This window comes from Erythrolamprus reginae, chromosome 2 (assembly GCF_031021105.1).
Source record: "Erythrolamprus reginae isolate rEryReg1 chromosome 2, rEryReg1.hap1, whole genome shotgun sequence".
Lineage (NCBI taxonomy): Eukaryota > Metazoa > Chordata > Lepidosauria > Squamata > Dipsadidae > Erythrolamprus > Erythrolamprus reginae.
Window position 1 is genome coordinate 42604296 of NC_091951.1, and position 21459 is coordinate 42625754.

Here is a 21459-nt window from a genome sequence, read left to right on the forward strand (position 1 = left end):
TCAGAACAGCTTAGCTGGGAATTCTGCAGCTTGGAAGTAGACAAGGCGCTTGGCGAAGCCCACAACTAGATCCTTGTTTTCACTCCGGCAGAGGCAGGTCGGACAAATCTATCATTCTGCGCCATCAATTAGCAATGCATGCCGCCGAACTGGGCCATTGGGTTTTTAGACATGGGAAGTACCTGTTGAAACTGTTCTCTTCTGAGAATTGGGAAGAGAAGCGTAGGGCCCAAGGTTTCTGGCACTATTATAGCCAGAGGTAGGTTCCTCCCAGTTCAGACCAGTTTGCCCACTGGTGACGTCACAATGACATCACAGAACTGGTTCTCTCGGTGCCGGTCCATGGGTGCCCCATCTTTTTTTGGATTTTGGGTGGGATATTTTTGGGGGGGGGGGGATTTTCTTACGGTTTTTTTTCTTCTGCACATGAGTCTACGGAGAGGGGCGGCATACAAATCTAAATAATAAATAAATAAATGAACAGAAGCTGAGTTTTCAGCACTGGGTATGCATCACCATTCTTTTTTGGGGGGGGGGGAATTTGGGGGGATTGTTTGGCACTGTGCATGTGCCAACCAGCAGCAAGGTAACTTTATTTATTTATTTTATTTTATTTTATTTATTTTGTCAAACAATTATAGGGTGATAATTTGTACAAATTAAACATTAGATAAGTAATGATAAAAAGTAACAAAAGAAGACAATAGGACAGGGACGGTAGGCACAGTGGTGCGCTTATGCACACCCCTTACAAACCTCTTAGAAAGGGGGAGAGGTCAATTGTAGATAGTCTAAGGATAAAGGTTTTGGGGTTAGGAGTAGAAACCACAGAGTCAGGTAGTGCATTCCAGGCGTTGATTACTCTGTTGCCGAAGTCGTATTTTTTGCAGTCAAGTTTGGAGCGGTTGACATTTGGTTTAAATCGATTTCGTGCTCGTGTGTTGTTGCGGTTGAAGGTGAAGTAGTCGTTAACAGGTAGGACATTTTATGAACTATAATTAAGTATAATTAATTAACTATAATTAAGTATAATTTATTTGATTTATTTGATTAATTGGGTTGAGTGTGTACAAGTGCGTAGTTGTGATTTTATGATATTGATTATTTTATATTAATGTTTTTTTTAATTGACATTTTAAATTTTAATATTAGATTTGAAAAATGTATTGTACTATTGTTATGTCGTGAGCTGCCCCGAGTTTTCGGAGGGGTTGGCATACAAATCTAATAAAATAAAAATAATAATAAGTAATTTATTAATTGGACTTGTATGCCGCCCCTCTCCATGGACTCGGGGCGGCTATCGGTCCCCTCTCGCAGGATTCCCTCCCGTTTTTGGAGGTGCACATCGCTCTTGATCATGGTTATAAAAACCCGCGGGGATCCCCTCCGAGTGAGCCCTCTGGCCATGTCACCTCCTTCTCGCAGGCAGAAGGAAGATTCAAATAAAGAGAAAGAAAGAAAAAGAAGAAAGAGGGGGGGGGGAGAGAGAAGCAAGCAAGCCTTGAGATCCTCCTCCCTGCGCCTTTGGCTCGGCAGGGGACTCTCTTGGTTGGCTCCGCAGCATGGCCCTCGAGCCGCCTTGTCTCTTTCCTGCACCACTGGGCATGAGTTAAATCGCACACATGGACACCAAAAATTTCCTTCCACTGGGCGAATGGCTGCTGCAGCCACCGCCTTCGGTTACCCCTGAGCTGCCGCTTGAAAGATATTGCAAAAAAGAGAGGCTGTAGTTACCGCTAACTTTATTGATTTGTAACAGTATGTGAAATTATTTCTAGCAGTGCCACTTCCCTGACGCTGGGAAAGTCTCTCTTTCCCGGCGTCAGATCGCACTAAAGCAATCCACAGCCTTGCCCCAACTACAAAAGGAGATTTATTTATTTATTTATTTATTACTTAGATTTGTATGCCGCCCCTCTCCGAAGACTCGGGGCGGCTCACAACACGTGGAAACAAATCATAAATAATCTAAACAGATTTAAAATATTTAACGATTTAAAAAAGACCCCATATACTAACAGACATACACTCAGGCATACCATATATAAATTAAACATGCCCAGGGGAAGATGTTTCAGTTCCCCCATGCCTGACGGCAAAGGTGGGTTTTAAGGAGTTTTCGGAAGGCAGGAAGAGTAGGGGCAGTCCTAATCTCCGGGGGGAGTTGGTTCCAGAGGGCCGGTGCCGCCACAGAGAAGGCTCTTCCCCTGGGGCCCGCCAACCGACATTGTTTAGTTGACGGGACCCGGAGAAGGCCCACTCTGTGGGACCAATCGGTCGCTGGGATTCGTGCGGCAGCAGGCGGTCTCGGAGATATTCTGGTCCGATGCCATGAAGGGCTTTATAGGTCATAACCAACACTTTTCACTTTCTCGTAGCTCCCCAATTTTCAGTCTTTATCTTTTTCGAACTTTCGATCTTTTCTTTTTGAACTTTTCTTAAAGTTGCCATGGCTGAGAAACTCCAGGAAAGCATAGCTAAAGGGAAGCCCTGTCCCACCCAAAACTGAGCAGGGCATAAACTTATTTCTTTCCATAGGAACAAAGGCAATTGCTTTTCCCTTAGAAAAGGGGTGGGTCACAACCATCTGCTCCACTTTTTAAAGAATCCATGAAAAGGTTACTATATTTTTCAGACTATAAGACGCACCAAGATTTGAAAGAGGTAAGGGAAAAAAAATGTTTTTGTCCTCCCTGGCCTCCAGGAACACTCTGCAAACCTCCCAAACCCTCTGCGTGCCCCATTTTTTAGCAAAAACAGACCCGTTTTTCACCCGTTTTTGCAAAAAAAAAAAACACCCTAGGGCATGCAGAGGGTTTGGGAAACCCACAGAGTGCTGGGGGGGAGGCAAAAATGCCCCCATTTTTTGTTCATTCTTGCAAAAAACAGGACCTGCCTAGGGTTTGGGAAACTTGTAGAGTGCTCCTGGGGGCTGGGGGAAGACAAAAACGTTCCGTTTTTTGCAAAAATGGTTTTTGCCCTTGTTTTGCGGAAAAACAGGACACGCAGAGGGTTTGGGAAGCCTGCACAGTGTTCCTGGGGGCTGGGGGAAGGCAAAAACACCCCTGTTTTTGAAAAAACACACCCCATTTTTTCCCCCAAAGTGGTGTTTTTGCCTTTCCCCCAGTCCCCAGGAGCACTCCGCAGCCCCCTCAAACCCTCTGCCCACTCAATTTTTGCGAAAAACTGGCCCATTTTTTGCAAAAGTAGGATTAGATTAGATTAGATTTAGATTTATTGGATTTATATGCCGCCCCTCTCCGCAGACTCGTGGCGGCTCACAACAATAGTAAAAACAGTACATAGTGACAAAATCCAATGCCCACCAATCCAATTACAATTTAAAGTTAAGAAATTCATAAAACAATCCCAATATATATAAAAAACAAGCACACAATCAATTAAACCGCAAAACAACATGGGCAAGGGGAAGATGTTTTAGTTCCCCCATGCCTGACGGCAGAGGTGGGTTTCAAGGAGTTTACGAAAGGCAGGGAGGGTGGGGGCAATCCTAATCTCAGGGGGGAGCTGGTTCCAGAGGGTCGGAGCCACCACAGAGAAGGCTCTTCCTCTGGGTCCCGCCAGGCGACATTGTTTAGTCGACGGGACCCGAAGAAGGCCGACTCTGTGGGACCTAACCGGTGGAGGAGGATGTGGGGAGCAGGGCTTTGGTAGGCCAAAAATGGCTGTATTCGGTTTGTATAAGACAGTGTTTCGCAACCTTGGCCACTTGAAGATATCTGGACTTCAACTCCCAGAATTCCCCAGCCAGCGGATGCTGCCTAGGGAATTCTGGGAGTTGAAGTCCAAATATCTTCAAGTGGCCAAGGTTGGGAAACACTGATATAAGAAACACCGACTTTTCAACCCTCTTTTTTTTGGGGGGGGGAGGGTGTCTTATACTCCGAAAAATATGGTAAGTGATGCCATGGAGATGGCATTTGGTACATTCATTCCAGAGGCACATCACCTCCTTCCTGAGTAGCAACCATCGGAAGGATGAGAGTCTGCCCATATTCTTAGTTTGGAGATTGGCAGCTGCCAGGAGGACAACAGAATCGCAGCGATAGCTTCTCTCTCTCTCTCTCTCTCTTTCTCAGCAGGCGGCTAAACCGGCTGTGATGAATCTGTCCTGTCTGGGAGCCCAGAGCAATTATGATCCATGGAGGGTTGAAGCTGCACTGCTGGATACAGGCCAGGCTGGGGGGGGTGGGTCATTTCCTTGCCCCCCCCCGAAAGGTTAACAGAGGGAAAAGATCATAAAGGGATTGCTCATTTAGGAGACAACCCTGCACGAGTTCCCCAGAACAATTAAGGCGGCTGTAAAAGAACAAAAAACAGGACAACGGCCTCTTAAAGAGCATCCAGATTGCAGGAGGTAATTATCCTGTTCTGTTCTGCCTCAGTCAGGCCATATATCCCAGTTTCCAAAGCACATTGGTAAAATGGAGCATGTCCAGAGTCCCAAGGACTGGAAACCCGCATCCTATGAGGAATAGTTAAAAGACCCTGTTGGGTTTACCTTGCGGAAGAGATCTGAGAGCCGACATGAGAGCTGAAGTGCTGTGGAGCGTTTGGAATTATTTTTTTAAATTTCCTCCAAAGGGTAAGAGTACAACTATGGTTACATCTGGTCACAACCATAATTTGTTCCATAATTTTGGTTGCAACCCGGTTTGGTCATGATCAGAACCTAATTTTGGGAATATCTAATCCTACGTAGCTTCTGCTCTGGAAATCTCACACTAACTTACCAGAGCATACAAAACTTTTGCCAGACCCATCCTAGAATACAGCTCATCTGTTTGGAACCCATACCGCATCTCAGACATTAACACCCTAGAAAATGTCCAGAGATACTTCACCAGAAGAGCCCTGCATTCCTCCTCCCGTAACAGAATACCATACGAAACTGGACTTACAATCCTGGGCCTAGAAAACTTAGAACTAAGTCGCCGTAAACATGACCTAAGTATTGCCCACAAGATTATATGCTGCAATGTCCTGCCTGTCAACGACTACTCCAGCTTCAACCACAACAACACAAGAGCACATAACAGATTCAAGCTCAATATTAACCGCTCCAAACTTGACTGTAAAAAATACGACTTTAGTAATAGAGTTGTCGAAGCGTGGAACTCATTACCGGACTCCGTAATATCATCCCTTAATCCCCAACATTTTACTCTTAGACTATCCACGATTGACCTTTCCAGATTCCTAAGAGGTCAGTAAAGGGCGTGCATAAGTGCACCAGAGTGCCTTCCGACCTCTGTCCTATTGTCTCTCCTATATCCCATATATCTTCTCTTCTATCCTTATATCTTTCTTCTATTCTCTCATTGATTTATTTTATCTTATATTCTCTCTTCTATTCTTTCTCTAATTCTATTTCCTCGAAGGTGTCCTCTATTACCTTCATTGTGTATTATTGTGTATTGGACTAAATGAATGAATGAATGAATGAATGAATGAATGAATGAATGAATGAATGAATGAATAAATAAATAAATAAATAAATAATTGGCGTGTAAGGAAAAAAATGTTGCAGAAGGGGAAAATTGGTCATGGAATTTTTTTAAAAAAGTACTTTTGGCTGGAACCTGATTTGGTCGTGGTTGGAAGTGTTTTATGACCAGAGGTTCTGCTGTACTCGACTTATGACCAGAATTGAGACCAAAATTTTCTGTCCGGCTAGGCACGACAGTTGTTAAGTGAGTTTTTCCCTATTTCACAACCTTTATTGCCACAGGTGTTAAGTCAATCACTGTAGTTATTAAGCTAGTAACACTGAAGTTATGACTCTGCCCTCCCCCATTGACTTTGTTTCTCAGAAGGTCACAAAAGATGATCACATAAGACCGGGACGCTGCAACTGTCATAAATACAAGCCAGTTGCCAAATGGCTGAATTCTGATCATGTGACTGTGAAGATGCTGCAATGTTAAGTGTGGAAAATAGTCATAAGTCACTTTTTTTCAGTGCTGTTTAAAATTTTAAAGTCACTAAACAAATACTTGTAAGTGGAGTACTATCTGTAGTGGGATAAAAAATTCAAGGAGGTAAATACAAATTATCTATCTATAGTCTGCCTGCCTGCCTGCCTGCCTGCCTACCTACCTACCTCCATCTATCTATCTATCTATCTATCTATCTATCTATCTATCTATCTATCTATCTATCTATCTATCTATCTCTATCTATCTATCTATCTATCTATCTATCTATCTCTATCTACCTACCTACCTACATCTATCTATCTATCTATCTATCTATCTATCTATCTATCTATCTCTCTCTCTCTCTCAATCCATCCATCCATCCATCCATCCATCCATCCATCCATCCAACCATCTATCGACCTACCCCATCCACCTACACACCCATCCATCATCTATCTATCTATCATCTATCTACCCATCCATCCATCCTTTCGTCCACATCTATCTAACAACCACATTGATTAACAACAGGTAATTCTGGTCCCAATTCTTGTCACTTTATGAGGACTACCTGTATTGACAGTAATATTAGTTAAATAATGGAAAAAGGCTACTGTAGGAAATTGTTTCTTCCCCTGCTTGAGGTTTTTAAGCAATCATCTATCCGGGATGACTTAGGGAATCCTGCAGTGCACAGAAGATTGGCGTTGATAATCTCTTCCAAATCTATGATCCTGTGACTAATTTAATCTAACATTCCAACGCAGCCTTTCTGGACAATGGCCTCTCAGAGAGGCTATATCAGTTGAACTGCATTCCATTCAAAAGTTAAATTCCAAAAATGTAACGATAAGCAGAGCACTTGAAGATATGATTCTGTCTGTATGCAATTATTTTCACATAATCGCAGCAAACATACTTGCAGCTTGCCCAATCGGATTGCATCAGTTAAAAAAAAAAATTGATCCCAGCAAATGTAGGGGACAGGTTAGCAGGTAGCCCATCACTTGTTAACCCATAGTAACCCATAACCTCAGTGCCTTTTCCCCTCATCTCTGTTTTTTGCTAATCTAATCAGTCTTAGATAGCCTATGTATACATTTCCAAAGCCAACTACAAAGCACAAACACAGGCAAGGAGTCCACTAGTAACATGATAGATAATATACACTATATGCATACGGGCTACAAGAATGGTGGAAGGTCTTAAGCATAAAACGTATCAGGAAAGACTTAATGAACTCAATCTGTATAGTCTGGAGGATAGAAGGAAAAGGGGGAACATGATCGAAACATTTAAATATGTTAAAGGGCTAAATAAGGTCCAGGAGGGAAGTGTTTTTAATAGGAAAGTGAACACAAGAACAAGGGGACACAATCTGAAGTTAGTTGGGGGGAAAGATCAAAGGCAACATGAGAAAATATTATTTGGCTGAAAGAGTAGTAGATCCTTGGAACAAACTTCCAGCAGACGTGGTTGGTAAATCCACAGTAACTGGATTTAAACATGCCTGGGATAAAAATATATCCATCCTAAGATAAAATACAGAAAATAGTACAAGGGCAGACTAGATGGACCATGAGGTCTTTTTCTGCCGTCAGTCTTCTATGTTTCTATAAAGGCCAGGGGTGGTTCTAACTTAATTCCTGCTGATTCGCTTCCTCCTGCGCCGCGTGGCTACGCAGTGGCCCAAAAATCCAAAACTTTTTTAAAGAAAAGAATAAAAAGCAAGATGGAGATGCTTGTGCAGTGCTGGAAACTCAGCTTCTGCATATGTGCAGAAAAAAAAGAAAACCAGAAAAAAAATTAAAAAACAAATTCAATTTTTTTTTTTTTTTTAAATGGCAGCATCCATGGACCGGCACTGACATAACTGGTTCCATGACATAATTGTGATGTCGCCAACGGGTTGCTACTGGTTCTGGCGAACCGATCCGAACCCGTCTCTCATACAAACTTTCACACACAGAAACATATGCAATTACTTATTATTTATATTTGTATGCTGGCCAACTCCCTGGGGAAGCGATGGTGAACCTTTTTTTCCCTCCGGGTGTTTGAAAGAGGATGGGCGCGTGCTGTCGGGCCTGCGTGATTGCCCATTCCCATAATTCAATGCCTGGGAAGGGCGAAAACAGTTTCTCCCGCCCCATGGAGGCCCTCTGGAGGCCAGAAATGGCCTGTTTCCCAACTTCTGGTGGGCCCAATAGGCTCATGTTTCACCCTCCCCAGGCTCCAAAGACTTCCCTGGGGCGGGGGAGGATAAAAACGCCCTCTCCAATCTCCCTGGAGGCTCTCTGGAAGCCAAAAACGCCCTCCCAGAGCCTCTGTGTGAGCCAAAAATCAGCTGGCCGGCACACACATGCACGTTGGAGCTGAGCTAGGGCAACTTCATGGCACTGGACCAGAATATCTCCAAGACCGCCTGCTGCCGCACGAATCACAGCGACCGATTAGGTCCCCACGGAGTGGGCCTTCTCCGGGTCCCATCAACTAAACAATGTCGGTTGGCGGGCCCCAGGGGAAGAGCCTTCTCTGTGGTGGCCCCGGCCCTCTGGAACCAACTCCCCCCGGAGATTAGAACTGCCCCTACTCTCCTTGCCTTTCGTAAGCTCCTTAAGACCCACCTTTGTCGTCAGGCATGGGGGAACTGAGACATCTCCCCTGGGCATATACAATTTATGAATGGTATGTTTGTATGTAGGTGTGTGTTTAAAAAATGGGGTTTTAAAATATTTTTAAACAGTAATTTAGATTTGTTGTAAATTGTTTTCACTTTATTGTGAGCCGCCCCGAGACTGCGGAGAGGGGCGGCATACAAATCTAAATAATAAATAAATAAATAATAAACTGCACGCGTGCCAGCAGATACGGCTCTGCGTGCCACCTATGGCACCGGTGCCGGTGCCGTAGGTTCACCATCACTGCCCTAGGGACTCAGGGTGATTCACAACAAAAACGAACATGAATCAGTAGAAACACATTTCAATTTAAAATAATTGCAGCCAATACGAGTCAACATTAATTGATGATGGCACATGATCAATCATGCGCAGTTCATGGATAAATGGGTTCACTTCCAAAAAACAAGGTTACATAATATAACAATTTATTCACTGGGATCATTAATCTCTTTAGAACAACCCCCCCTTTTAGCCTCTCTGCTGAGATATTCCAGACTAACAGGCTCAAACATGTTTCTAGGAAATTCTGTTGTAAAGGTTTATTGCGGTCCATGTTGCTTTTCAATTTGCAAGAGAAACGTTTCATGACAACTCTGCCAAAAGTCTATTATTTTGTTGTCAAATTTCACCCATGTAACCGTGGAGTTGCCGGCTGGGGATGGAGGACAATCTTCCTTAACATACTCTAGGCCTTGTTCTGCAAGTTCAAGTCTTCTACGTGTTAAAAGAGGTGGTGGTTGGGGAAGGCTGCATGGAGGCACTGGGGGTCCCCAACCTGCCCTCCCTTGACAGACAAACATATTAGTGGTACCTCGAGATACGAGTTTAATTCGTTCCGGACCTGGGCTCTTAAGTCGAGCAGCTCTTATCTCGAACGACTTTTCCCCATAGGAAATTAATGTAAATAATTTTAATTGGTTCCAGCCCTCAAAAAACTCACAAAGTTAGTCTAAATTATGCAGAAAGACATGTTTTTAATGAAGAAATGTACATGTACATATAAATGAATAATGAAGTTTCTTTCACTTAACTTGTAAACTTTCTTAAACTTTTAAATTTACATATGTTCAACTTCTCTGCCACCCAATCCTGTAGGACAGAGGTCCCCAACCCTTTTTGCACCAGGACCGGCTTTAAGCGATCAAGAGAGGAATGGGTGAATGAATGGACGGAGGGTGGGAAGGAAGGAAGGAAAGAGGGAAGGGACAGGAACAGAGGAAGGAAGCAAGGAAACTTATGAAAGGGGAGAGTAAGAGAGGAATGAGTGAAGGGAGGGGAGGGAGGGGAAGAAGGTGGGAAGGAGAAAGAAAAGAAGAAATAGAGGAAGGGAAGGTAAAAGAGAGAAAGAAAAAGAGCAAGAAAGAAAGAAAGAAAAGAAAGAAAGGGGGAAAGAAAGGAAAGAAAGAAGGAAGAAAGAAAGAGAAAAGAAGAAAGGAAGGGGGAAGGGACAGGACAGAGGAAGGAAGCAAGGAAACTTATGAAAAGGGGAGAGTAAGAGAGGAATGAGTGAAGGGAGGGAGGGAGGGAAGAAGGTGGGAAGGAGAAGAAAGAAAAGAATAGAGGAAGGGAAGGTAAAAGAGAGAAAGAAAAAGAGCAAGAAAGAAAGCTGCAAGCACCCCCCCGAGCCCCCCCAGGCCGGCTGCAACCTTTTAAAAACACGCGCGCCACTTCGCAGCTGTCTCCTGAAGCCGAACGTGGAAGTTAGCGTTTGGCTTCAGGAGACAGCTCCTTGGCACTTGTATCTCGAATTTGGGCTTGTAAGTAGAAACAAAAATACCTCTCCCCTCCCAGCTCTTATCTCGAGTTGCTCTTAAGTAGAGCAGCTCTTATGTCGGGGTTCCACTGTACCTTGAGATTCTTGACAGGCACCGCAGGATCAGAGAAGAAGCTCTGGCGAAAAGTGATTTCAATCCCAGCCTCCTTGACCGCGCTCCTCCAGATCATCCAACGTCTGTGGGAAAGCAGAAGGAGGTATCATAATCACGAAGACATAAGAACCTGTGCAAAAAATACCTAGCCCTAATCTCAGAAGCAGGTTCTTGTTTTGCACGACAGAGCTCCCAATGTATGCTTTTATTTTCATTCTTACTGTACAAAATACAAATTGTTTTAGCATTATTTCACATACTTTGGCCTCTTTTAACACATTCAGTGTTTTCCAACGCACATGCATTTTCTCTTTTTATTCAGGAAAAATAGACACAAAAGATCACATTCTATGTGACAAAGAAGCTTTTTCTTTTTCTATGCTTCTTCCCCGTTGAAGTTCTTGGACCCAATGAGAAACAGAACCTCTGTAAGCAATGGGATTCTTTTCACGAATAGAAGAGAATAGAGAATAGAATAGAATAGAGAATGGAATATAGAATAGAATAGAAAAGAATATAGAATAGAATATAGATTAGATTAGATTTATTGGTTTTATATGCCGCCCCTCTCCGCAGACTCGGGGCGGCTCACAACAATGGTAAAAACAGTACATAGTAACAAATCTAATATTTAGCAATCTAAATTACAGTTTTAGGTTAAAAAGTCCAAAAAAAGAAACCCCAATTATATATAAAAAACAAGCACACAATCGAATCATACACAAAAACTACATGGGCAAGGGGGGAGATGTTTCAATTCCCCCATGCCTGACGGCAGAGGTGGGTTTTAAGGAGTTTGCGAAAGGCAAGGAGGGTGGGGGCAATCCTAATCTCTGGGGGGAGCTGGTTCCAGAGGGTCGGAGCCACCACGGAGAAGGCACTCTTCCCCGGGGTCCCGCCAGACGACATTGTTTTCTAGTCGACGGGACCCGGAGAAGGCCAACTCTGTGGGACCTAACCGGTCGCTGGGATTCGTGCGGCAGAATATAGAACAGAATATAGAATATAGAACAGAATATAGAATAGGATAGAATATAGAAAAGAACATAGAATATAATATAGAATATAATAGAATATAGAATAGATGAGATTATAGAATTTATTTATTTATTAGATTTGTATGCCCCCCCCCCCTGTATTACACTGCATAGAATAGAATATAGAATAAAATATATAATTTTTATTGGCCATTGTGATTGGGACACACAAGGAATTTGTTATTCAATGCCTATGCTCTAAGTGTACATAAAATAAAAGGTACATTTGTCAAGAATCATGTGGGTACAACACTTAATGATTGTCGACATAGGGGTCAAATAAGCAATGAGGAAACAATACTAATATAAATTGTAAGGATACAAGCAACAAGTTACAGTTCTACAGTCATAAGTGGGAGGAGATGGGTGATAGTAACAATGAGAAAAAACTAATAGTAATAGTAATGCAAGCCTTAGTAAATAGTTTGACAGTGGGGAGGGAATTATTTGTTTAGCAGAGAGATGGCGTTCGGGGGAAAAACAGTTCTTGTGTTTAGTTGTCTTGGTGTGCAGTGCTCTATAGCGCGTCGTTTTGAGGGCGAGGAGTTGAAACAATGAGTAAACAGAACACAGTATTTGCACAACTGGATGCTAGGTATTAAAAGGAGAAGCCAAGAAAGAAACAAACTAAACAGGAAGCAAAGTAGAAATAGGGACATTGTGAAAGGTTTGAGTGCAACAACCTAAAACTAGCTGGATACTTGTGCATCTGGCATGAACTCCAGCACACTTAGCACTGTTAATTTCACAATTGCCAAAATCGACGGCCTAAGAGCCCCAGCTGGGATTAGGAGTCTTCGGAGGGGGGCAGCATACAAATCTAATAATTAAAATTATTATTATTATTATTATTATTATTATTATTATTATTATTATTATTATTATTATTATTTATTCAATTTTTATGTCGCCCTTCTCTTTAGACTCAGGGGCGGCTTGCAACATGTTAGCAATAGCACTTTTTAACAGAGCCAGCATATTGCCCCCCACAATCCGGGTCCTCATTTTACCCACCTCGGAAGGATGGAAGGCTGAGTCAACCTTGAGCCGGTGATGAGATTTGAACCGCTGACCTACAAGATCTACAGTCAGCTTCAGTGGCCCTGCAGTATAGCACTCTACCTGCTGTGCCACCCCAGCTCTTGTCATAATAATAATAATAATAATAATTATTATTATTATTATTATTATTATTATTATTATTATTATTATGTCTACGGAGAGCGGCGGCATACAAATCCAATACAGTAATTATTATTATTTGTGTCTAGGGTCCAGAGTTGCTTTTCATTTTTTTTTACAAAAAAATTCTCAAAGAAATGAAAAATAGAATAGAATAGTATAGAATTTTATTGGCCAAGTGTGATTGGGACACACAAGGAATTTGTCTTGGTGCATATGCTTCTCAACGTACATAAAATAAAATATACATTTGTCAAGAATCATGTGGTACAACACTTAATGATTGTCATAGGGGTCAAATAAGCAATGAAGAAGCAATATTAATAAAAATCTTAGGATATACGCAACAAGTTACAGTCATACAGTCAACATGGGAGGAAATGGGTGATAGGAATGATGAGAAAAACTAGTAGAATAGAAGTGCAGATTTAGTAGAAAGTCTGACAGTGTTGAGGGAATTATTTGTTTAGTAGAGTGATGGCGTTCGGGGGAAAAACTGTTCTTGTGTCTAGTTGTCTTGGTGTGCAGTGCTCTGTAGCGACGTTTTGAGGGTAGGAGTTGAAAACAATTTGTGTCCAGGATGTGAGGGGTCAGTAAATATTTTACCCGCCCCTCTTTTTGACTCGTGCAGTATACAGGTCCTCAATGGAAGGCAGATTGGCAACAGCAATTGTTTTTTCTGCAATTCTGATTATCCTCTGAAGTCTGTGTCGGTCCTGTTGGGTTGCAGCACCAAACCAGACAGTTTATAGAAGTGCAGATGACAAGACTCAATGATTCCTCTATAGAACTGAATCAGCAGCTCCTTGGGCAGTTTTGAGCTTCCTGAGCTGGCGCAGAAAGAACATTCTTTGTTGTGCTTTTTTGATGATGGTTTTTGATGTTAGGTGACCATTTTAGGTCTTGAGATATGATAGAACCTAGAATTTGAAGGTCTCTACTGTTGATACTGTGTTGTCTAGTATTGTGAGAGGTGGAAGGGTGGAAGGGTTTCTCTTAAGAGTCTACCACCATTTCTACTGGTTTTGAGTGTGTTCAGTTCTAGATTGTTCTGGTCAAACCACCCACAAGGATAGTTTGTTCAACTTCCCGTCTGTATGCGGATTCATCATTGTCTCGAATGAGTCCGATCACTGTTGTGTCATCTGCAAACTTCAGTAGTTTAAACAGATGGATCGTATGAGATGCAGTCATTAGTGTTTAGAGAGAAGAGAAGTGGTGAAATGTAATATATACTGTGAATCTAAGAGCACCGATCTCTCTGTTCCGCTGTGTCTCTTGGGCATAATAATAACTGCAATAATGATAATATCCAACAATGTTATTTTGAACAGCATTATGAGGCATAGCTTGTATAAGTCATAGTCCTGCATTAATTAGAGCTGCTTTGATCACCCACAGTTTCTTAATTTGCCTGATAATGGACTGGGATTAATAAAAAACCCGAAGAACAAGTCTGGGCAGTTGGAGGATCATTTTAGCCCCAGTGGTGCTAGTGGCAATATACCACCAGGAGAGAGGCAGGGCTGCAGCCCGCTTGCCCCGTCACAGATCATATAAAAATAATTCTGGGCTTTCATATTTGCATAAACGTGATAGACATTGGAAAACAGCTGGTGGAAAATGTCCCTTTTCTTTCTTGGAGCTATTTGTGGGATTTTGTGTTATTTTCCCTCTTTCTCTGAAAGAGAAAGCTGTAATTGTTGTTTGGACATCGTTGAGACAAATAGCCCTCAGCCGAGATCTCAGTTTGACATTTATTAAAATTCAGAAGGGGAGGGGAAAAAAAGGCCCTGAAAATATATTTTCTGCTAGGGAGAGCAGTCTAGAAGCATATTAAGAGACTCATTACTTCTTCTCTTGTCATTTCCTCCCTTTTTCGCTTCCCAACCTCTCCCGCCCACTCTCATCTATCTAACTTCAGGCTGAGAAACTCAAATATGGAAGGAGAATCACAGCTTTATTCTTGTTATTTCATTGTATTTAGGCACCTTCGTGTCAGCTTTTGATTCCTGGCAACTGCGTTGGCTAAGACCCTTGCAATTTTCTTGGCAAAGGCCCCCCCCCCCCCCCCCCCCCCCCCCCCCCCCCGGCCCCAAAAAAGCTGTGTTCTTCGTTCCCTTCTTAGTAGAAACATAGAAACATAGAAGTCTGACGGCAGAAAAAGACTTCATGGTCCATCTAGTCCTGTATTTTATCTTAGGATGGATCTATGTTTATCCCAGGCATGTTTAAATTCAGTTACTGTGGATTTATCTACCACGTCTGCTGGAAGTTTATTCCAAGCATCTACTACTCTTTCGGTAAAATAATTATTTTCTCATGTTGCTTTTGATCTTTCCCCCAACTAAACTTCAGATTGTGTCTCCCCTTGTTCTTGTGTTCACTTTCCTATTAAAAACACTTCTCTCCTGAACCTTATTTAGCCCTTTAACCCTTTAAATGTTTCAATCATGTCCCCCCTTTCCCTTCTGTCCTCCAGACTATACAGATTGAGTTCATTAAGTCTTAGAGCAGTGATTTTCAACCTTTTTTGAGCTGCGGCACATTTTTTACATATACAAAATAATGAGGCACCTTGAGTGCAGGAGGGGAGTGGGGGGGGGGGGCTAAAAAAAAGTGTGGACAAAAAAATCTCTCTCTCTCTCTCTTCCTCCCTTTCACTCTATTTCTCTCCCTCTTTCTCTCTCCTCCTTCCTTCCTCTCTCCATCCCTCTTTCTCTCTTTCTTCCTTCCTCTCTTTTTTTGCTCTCTCTCTATCTCTCCCTCCTTCCCTGTCTCTCTTTTTCTCTCTCTCTTGCTTTCTTTCTCTCTCTCTCTTGTTTTCTTTCTCTTTCTTTCTCTCTCTCTCTTGCTTTCTTTCCCTCTCTTGCTTTCTTTCTCTCTCTCTCTCTTTCTGAGCTTCGCGGCACACCTGACCATGTCTCGCGGCACACTGGTTGAAAAACACTTAAATGTTTCGATCATGTCCCCCCTTTCCCTTCTGTCCTCCAGACTATACAGATTGAGTTCATTAAGTCTTTTCCTGATTTTTTTATTTTATCTATCTATCTATCTATCTATCTATCTATCTATCTATCTATCTATCTATCTATCTATCTATCTATTAGATTTGTATGCCGCCCCCTCTCAAAGACTCAGGGCGGCTAACAACAATAAAAAAAAGACAATGTAAACAACTCTAATATTAAAAATAATCTTTAAAAAAACCCAATTTCAAAAACCAATCATACATACAAGCATACTATGTATAAATTCTATAAGCCTAGGGTGAAGGGGAAAAATTTCAATTCCCCCATGCCTGACGACAGAGGTGGGTTTTAAGGGGCTTGCGAAAGGCAAGGAGGGTGGGGGCAACTCTGATATCTGGTGGGAGCTGGTTCCAGAGGGTCGGGGCCGCCACAGAGAAGGCTCTTCCTCCTGGGTCCCGCCAAACAACATTGTTTAGTCGATGGGGACCACGGAGAAGGCCAACTCTGTGGGACCTAACCGGTAGCTGGGGATTGTTTTTTTAAAAGAGAAATAACCAAAAAGTTACAAACCGAAACAAACAAACAAGCAAGCAAACAAACAAAAAAAACAAAACAAACAAAAAACAATAACAACTACAACATAACAAAAATAGGTACAAAAATAATATGCAATAGACAATTACATCAATAACAACGATTAAACAAATAACAAAATCATATCTCATTAATACTCTCATGTGAGAAGGAAAAAAAAAATACAATCCTTTCTAATATCAAATTATTTTCTGGTGAATTAAATCAATCGGTATTCACTATGATTTCCTTTTGGTTATCAATGTCTGATTTGTTGTTATTATTCTCTTAGCTGCCTTTGGTACACTCTTTATTAATTAATTTAACTTCATGAAAATTTGTCTTCACAAAACAATTATATATATATATCATATCTGAGGCTATATAGCAGTGGTTCCCAACCTTTTTTTGGCCATGCCCCACCTAAACATCTCTAAAATCCTGATGCTCCCCCCTTGACATGTAATTATATTATTCAAAAGTAACTCCTACTCATGCGGAGCAAGCCTAAAAGGTCAATAATTTGGTTTAAACAAGATTCCAATTGCCTCTATTAAAAATAAAATTGCCCCCCTCCCCCGGTGGGGTGTGGGCTCCACGTTGGGAACCACTGCTCTGTAACCATTCTTCCTATGGCTGAGAGGCAGTGACCAACTCCAGGTCAATGGGCTTCTTGGCAGGACTAGAATTCATACCGTAATCATCTGGTTTTTAGCCTGATGCTTTAATCACTACACCAAATTGGCTCTCCATATTACATTATACCATGTAGTTCTATTTAATAAATATTAAAAATATTAAAACGTCAACAAAAAAGTACACCAAAGAATGTTCTTTCTGCACCAACTCAGGAAGCTCAAACTGCCCAAGGAGCTGCTGATACAGTTCTACAGAGGAATCATTGAGTCTGTCATCTGCACCTCTATAACTGTCTGGTTTGGTTCTGCAACCCAACAAAACCGAAACAGACTTCAGAGGATAACCAGAACTGCAGAAAAAACAATTGCTGCCAACCTGCTTTCCATTGAGGACCTGCATACCGCACGAGTCAAAAAGAGGGCGGTGAAAATATTTACTGACCCCTCGCATCCTGGACACAAACTGTTTCAACTCCTACCTTCAAAACTTTGCTACAGAGCACTGCACACCAAGACAACTAGACACAATAATAATTTCCCCCCCGAATGTCATCACTCTGCTAAATAAAAAATTCCCTTAACACTGCCAAACTATTTACTAAGTCTGCACTACTATTGCTACTAGTTTTTTCTCATCATTCCTATCATCCATTTCCTCCCACTTAGGACTGTATGATTGTAACTTGTTGCTTGTATCCTTAAGATTTTTATTAATATTGTTTCCTCATTGCTTATTTGACCCCTATGACAATCATTAAGTGTTGTACCTCATGATTCTTGACAAATCTACATTTTCTTTTATGTACACTGAGAGCATATGCCCCAAAGACAAATTCCTTGTGTGTCCAATCACACTGGGCCAATAAAATAATTCTATTCTGACGTTAGTTGGGGGAAAGATCAAAAGCAACATGAGAAAATATTATTTTACTGAAAGAGTAGTAGATCCTTGGAACAAACTTCCAGCAGACGTGGTAGATAAATCCACAGTAACTGGATTTAAACATGCCTGGGATAAACATATATCCATCCTAAGATAAAATACAGAAAATAGTATAAGGGCAGACTAGATGGACCAGGATGTCTTCTTCTGCCGTCAGACTTCTATGTTTCTATTCTATATGGAATTGATTTAACTTTCTACATGGATAGGAGCATCCTAAATGAAGTTTTGCCCAGAAAGCCAACAGAGTAAAGAGAGGATAACTTTTGCCATTTCTTTTTCCAACAGCCCCACCCCCCATAATTCTGCAGTCCCCAAACATCCAGAGCAGATTTTTCTGAGACTGGAGGGACTCTGGGTGTGGAATCCTCAACCGGTCAGCCTTTCTTTTGGTCCACAGATCACACAATGGATTGAACCCCTTTTTATTAATTTCTGTTGTGCAAATTTTCACTATATCTTAGTCCTGGCATTTTGAAGGAAATCTTTCTTGGGGTTTCTAATGATATTCAAACCTGAGATATACCCAGAAGTTTAAATTGTCCATTTGTGTGTAGGATAAAGGGATGGTTGCTAACACCGTTAGTAATCCAAAAAAAGATTAGGATTATGTACAGCAGCAATTACAGAAATGGCATCAAGTAGTGAGGGAGCATTAAACTTCAGCTGGGCTTTCCTTCAGAGACAATCATGGAAGAAGATCTTAACTCTATGCATTCAGTTCAGGGATAGGGTCTTTGTGCTGGGAGAGAGATACACATGGATATTCCATACCCTGAGATTTATTTCTGGTAGATAAACTATATTAGTATGCATTAGGAAACTCAAATCTAATGAAAATAATGGAAGCAATTACTATAGATAATTTGAGCTAGGCTGCATTTATACAAATTTGAAATGTTTTCGTATGGATTCCAGCAGCAAACAGAAACAAGAGGAAAGATCAGCTGAGATATTGCAAAATATGAAAAAAAACAACCCCAACCATGGCCAAAAACCAGGTGGTGAATTAAGAATGGACTTTAGAGAATAATCCCAGCTTCTTTATAACAGCTCCTCAAGTACTGGAAGACAGCTATCATTTCTTGGTGGCGCAGTGGTTAGAGCCTCGGTAGCATAGTGGTTAGAGTGCAGTACTGCAAGCCACTTCTGCTGATCACAGGCTGCAGCAGTTTGGCAGATCGAATCTCAGTAGGCTCAAGGTTGACTCAGCCTTGCATCCTTCTGAGGTGGGTAAAATGAGCACCCAGATTGTTGGGGGCAATATGCTTAGAGGATGCTTAAGAGGGCTGTAAGGCACTGTGAAGCAGTATATAAGTCTAAGTGCTAATGCTATTGCTATAATAATCTTTCTCTTCGATAGGCTAGCCAGGAGTGGGCTTCAAAAAGTTTACCAAGGGGTTCTCTGATTGGTTCCTGGGTGGGTGTGGCCATGATGGGCGTGACCTAGTGAGCCTCCTGCACCATGGTGGGAGGATGTTTTTGCCCTCCCCAGGCTCCAAATGCTTTCCTCGACCTTCTGGGAGGGCAAAAATGGTTAGGTTAGGTTTATTGGATTTATATGCCGCCCCTCTCCGCAAACTCGGGGCGGCTCACAACAATAATAAAAAACAGTACAGTACATAATACCAAATCCAATGCCCACGCAGCAGGTAGAGTGCTGTACTGCAGGCCACTGAAGCTGACTGAAGATCTGAAGTAAGCGGTTCAAATCTCATCACCGGCTCAAGGTTGACTCAGCCTTCCATCCTTCCGAGGTGGGTAAAATGAGGACCCGGATTGTGGGGGCAATACACTGGCTGTGTTAAAAAAGTGCTATTGCTAACATGTTGTAAGCCGCCCTGAGTCTAAGGAGAAGGGCGGCATAAAAATTGAATGAATAAATAAATAAATAAATAAATAAATAAATTTAAAATTAATAATCTCATAAAAACAGTATATATAAAAAGCAGGCACACAGTCAATCAATCAACAAAACAACATGGGCAAGGGGGAGGTGTTTTAGTTCCCCCATGCCTGACGGCAAAGGTGGGTCTTAAGGAGTTTACGAAAGGCAGGGAGGGTGGGGGCAATCCTAATCTCAGGGGGGAGCTGGTTCCAGAGGGTCGGGGCCCCCACAGAGAAGGCTCTTCCCCTGGGTCCCGCCAGACGACATTGTTTAGTCGACGGGACCCGGAGAAGGCCAACTCTGTGGGACCTAACCGGTCGCTGGGATTCGTGCGGCAGGAGGCGGTCCCGAAGATATTCTGGTCCGGTGCCATGAAGGGCTTTATAGGTCATAACCAACACTTTGAATTGTGACCGGAAACTGATCGGCAGCCAATGCAGACTGCGGAGTGTTGGAGTGATATGGGCATACTTGGAGAAGCCCATAATTGCTCTCGCAGCTGCATTCTGCACGATCTGAAGTTTCCGAACACTTTTCAAAGGTAGCCCCATGTAGAGAGCGTTACAGTAGTCGAGCCTCGAGGTGATGAGGTCAGGAGTGACTGTGAGCAATGACTCCCGGTCCAAATAGGGCCGCAACTGGCGCACCAGGCGAACCTGGGCAAACGCCCCCCTTGCCACAGCTGAAAGGTGTTTTTCTAATGTGAGCTGTGGATCGAGGAGGACGCCCAAGTTGCGGACCCTCTCTGAGGGGGTCAATAATCCCCCCCCCAGGGTAATGGACGGACAGATAGAATTGTCCTTGGGATGCAAAACCCACAGCCACTCCGTCTTGTCTGGGTTGAGTTTGAGTTTGTTGACACCCATCCAGGCCCCAACAGCCTCCAGGCACCGGCACATCACTTCCACTGCTTCGTTGACTGGACATGGGGTGGAGATGTACAACTGGGTATCATCGGCATATTGATGATACCTCACCCCATGCCCTTGGATGATCTCACCCAGCGGTTTCATGTAGATTTTAAATAGCAGGGGGGAGAGGACCGACCCCTGAGGCACCCCACAAGGGAGAAACCTCGGGGTCGACCTCTGACCCCCCACTAACACCGACTGCGACCGATTGGAGAGGTAGGAGGAGAACCACTGAAGAACAGTGCCTCCCACTCCCAACCCCTCCAGCCGGCGCAGAAGGATACCATGGTCGATGGTATCGAAAGCCGCTGAGAGGTCAAGGAGCACCAGGACAGAGGACAAGCCCCTGTCCCGGGCCCGCCAGACATCATCCATCAACGCAACCAAAGCAGTTTCCGTGCTGTAGCCAGGCCTGAATCCAGACTGCTGAGGACCTAGATAATCGGCTTCATCCAAGGACCGCTGGAGTTGAAGTGCCACCACCTTCTCGACAACTTTCCCCATGAAGGGAAGGTTGGAGACTGGACGGTAGTTATTAAGCACGGCTGGGTCCAGGGAAGGCTTCTTGAGGAGGGGGCGCACAACCGCCTCCTTATAAAGGGGCGGAAAGGACCCCCTCCCCAAGGAGGCGTTGACAATCTCCTGGACCCAGCTCCGTGTCACCCCTCGACTGGCCAAAACCAGCCAAGAGGGACACGGATCCAGTAAACAGGTGGCGGAACTCACAGCTCCAATGGCCTTGTCCACTTCATCAGGTGTCACCAAGTCAAACTCCTCCCAGACAGATGGACAAAGACGTTTAGCCCCAGTCACCTCGA

The 21459-nt window shown here is 42.9% G+C and overlaps 1 protein-coding gene across 1 annotated transcript in view; it reads right to left on the reverse strand.

Annotated features, from left to right (window-relative positions):
- Window positions 1-21459, reverse strand: part of GABBR1 (gamma-aminobutyric acid type B receptor subunit 1) — a 114872-nt gene that overhangs the window by 49275 nt on the left and 44138 nt on the right. The window contains 2 exon segments of the mRNA XM_070737782.1: window positions 10478-10555; window positions 10557-10580. Of these exon segments, the coding sequence (XP_070593883.1) occupies window positions 10478-10555; window positions 10557-10580 (102 nt within the window).